Source organism: Trichechus manatus, unplaced genomic scaffold (assembly GCF_000243295.1).
Source record: "Trichechus manatus latirostris isolate Lorelei unplaced genomic scaffold, TriManLat1.0 scaffold00008, whole genome shotgun sequence".
Classification (NCBI taxonomy): Eukaryota; Metazoa; Chordata; class Mammalia; order Sirenia; family Trichechidae; genus Trichechus; species Trichechus manatus.
In genome coordinates, this window is record NW_004443944.1 from 1,276,740 (window position 1) to 1,279,208 (window position 2,469).

General features: G+C 65.1%; 1 protein-coding gene across 1 annotated transcript in view; it reads right to left on the bottom strand.

The window, feature by feature from the left end:
- MRGBP (MRG domain binding protein) overlaps positions 1-2,456 on the bottom strand; it is a 5,393-nt gene extending 2,937 nt beyond the window's left edge. Inside the window, exons 1-2 of the mRNA XM_004370191.2 lie at positions 2,309-2,456; positions 1,810-1,931 (exon numbers count right to left, since the gene is read on the bottom strand). Of these exons, the coding sequence (XP_004370248.1) occupies positions 1,810-1,931; positions 2,309-2,456 (270 nt within the window). The remainder of the gene's footprint in view (positions 1-1,809; positions 1,932-2,308) is intronic.
- Positions 2,457-2,469: the final 13 nt, after the last annotated feature.

The following is a 2,469-nucleotide window of genomic DNA, read 5'->3' on the forward strand; positions in this document are numbered from 1 at the left end:
AGGGCAGAGCAGGGCTGACGGCACTGGGCAGAGAGCGGGGCTGAGGGAGCACTGGGCAGAGCGCAGGGTAGGGCTGACGGAGCACAGGTGCCGCCACCTCTGTCCAGCCACATGGGTGGCACTCAGGAAACTAGGTGAGACCTCTCGCGTGAGGAAGCAAAGCAGTGGGGCACGCTCACCAGTGGACTCTGACCTGGGCTGCCCTGTCCTCTAGGCCACAGGTACCAGAAGGGACAGAGACCCTGGAAAGGCAGGACCATCAGAGGGATGGAAAGGGGCTGGTGGGACGGTCTGGGCTGACTTGGGAGGTGGGCTGTGTTCCACCAGGTAGTCTGCCTACACCTGCGGGCCTACATGTGACAATCAAAACCTGTGTGCTCCGAAAACCTCAAACTCCAAGCCCTTGAAATCCATCTGCTGGGGTGGGTCCCGGGTGGTTCTGGAGTCAGCCTGTGGGGACTCCGTTCTAGAAAAGAGATTGTCCCCACGTCTCCCCCGAGTGATATAATGAGCCATTACAAAAACTGCTCCTGGGGGCAGTTTCTACAGCCTGGCTGCCCGGGGCCTGGCTTCATGTAACTGTGATCCTGAGTTAAGCCCACCTCACAAGCAGGCCTTGTGACCTCACAGTTGTCAGTCTGTCCCCCACTGTGGCACGAGTTCCCCAAGGACACGGACAGTGCTGCACAGACCTCTCTGAGCCCCAGTTCTCGCCCGTTGGCCCAGGGTTGGGGCTTGGTGCCCTCACTCCCCTTCAGAGGTGACCCCGCAGTGTTACAGGGTGGGCGTCGACAGGACAGGCCTGGAGCCTCAGAGCCTGGCCGAGTCTGCGCTCTGCCGAGCAGGGAGAATCTGGGCACTGCAAAATCCTCGGCACCCCAGGTCCTCGGGAACTGGCAGGGAGCAGCCTGCCACTGACCCAGAGAGCGGTGACAAGGAATAAGTGACCAGTGCCCCGGCTCAGTCACTCGTAGCAACAGCGGCTCAAGCTTCCCCGGTGCTCACTAGTGGGATTCACACCCCAGCTGCGCAGCCCATGGCACAGCAACTGTCCTCCCCCCTTCTTCACAGCCAGGAAGAGGGGAACGCGCCCATGGCAACCAGCAGTGAGAGGATGAGCAGGCCCCAAACCCAACAAGACCGATCACATGTTCACAGCTTCATCGACGTGTTGCCTGGGCCCTGGCCAGCGACTGGTGCACCCGAGTCAGTGCGCGGGGCGCAGTGGGTCCCAGCACCTGCCCAGGTGCCCACTGCCCTGGTCACCTGATGCCCCCACCCTGTCCAGTGCTGCTCTGTCCTGGTTACCTAGCTCACCCACTCCCCCTCTGGCCCACAAGCTATGAGCTCCACAGCTTCCTGAGGCGCCATGGAGGTCCCCTTCCTGCCTGCAGCGTGCCAGGACGTCCCACAGGCTGGCAACGGCGGAATGTGGCTGCCGCCTGTCCCTCTGCTCTCACCCACTCTGCCAGCGGTCCAGGTGCCTGTGCTTCCTGCGCGTGGGTGCCTGGAGCCGGAAGGCCCACCCCAGGGCCAGAGAGAGCCCCACTGAACCCCCACCCATGGGCTGGCTTTCAGTAGCAAGCTTGGTTTCCACACACTGGGTGCCCTATCTGGACAGCCCTTGTTTACTGCCCTGTCGGCCCCTGCGTGAGGGTGGGGCCTGACCTGTGGGGGTCCCCAGCTACCCACACCTGGCCCAGGGCCTGGGCCCACACTATGGAGACACTGGGGCGGGGGATGCCTCAGCTCAGTCTGGGATGGAGGGTGCTGATCCTATACACAAGAGGGTCAGGAGTCAAAGCTCACCAGGGCCTGCATGTCATACATGGTGCTCAGGTGGTCCCAGATGACCTTGGATGGGACCTGCCGCCCTATGTTCTGACTGAACTTGTCCCGGATGCAAATCATGTGGAAGTGTCGGTTCACACCTGTAGGAGGTGGGCAGCAGGTGAGAGGAGAGGAGAGGGGCAGGGGCTGGCGAAGGAGGGAGCAGGTGTCCGTGGTTGGAGTGGCAGAGATCCACGAGGACGGGGATTGGGGGAGGAGGAAGACGGGGCGGGGACATGGCGGGAGGGGCACGGTGGAGAGGGTCCGCGCGTTGTCGGGGGTCCGTGCGTTGTGGGGGGGTCTGCGCGTTGTGGGGGTCCGCGCGTTGGGGAGGGGGGTCTGCGCGTTGGGGTGTCCGCGCGGTGGGAGGGGGCCACGCCGTGGGGGGGGGCCGTGGGGGAGGGGCCCCGCCCCGCCCCCCCGACGGTTACCCGGTCGCCCCACCCCCACGCGAGTCCGCGGCCTCCGGCGCGCTCACCGACGGGCTTGTGGCCCAGCATGGCGTGGAAGAGGCACACCTCCACTTCGGGACTCCACACCACTGTCTCCTCGGCCGGGCTGGTGGCCGCCTCTCCCGGGCCCTTGTCGCCCGCGGCGCCGCCGCCGCCCACCTCGGCCTCCCCCATGGCCGGCGGCCGA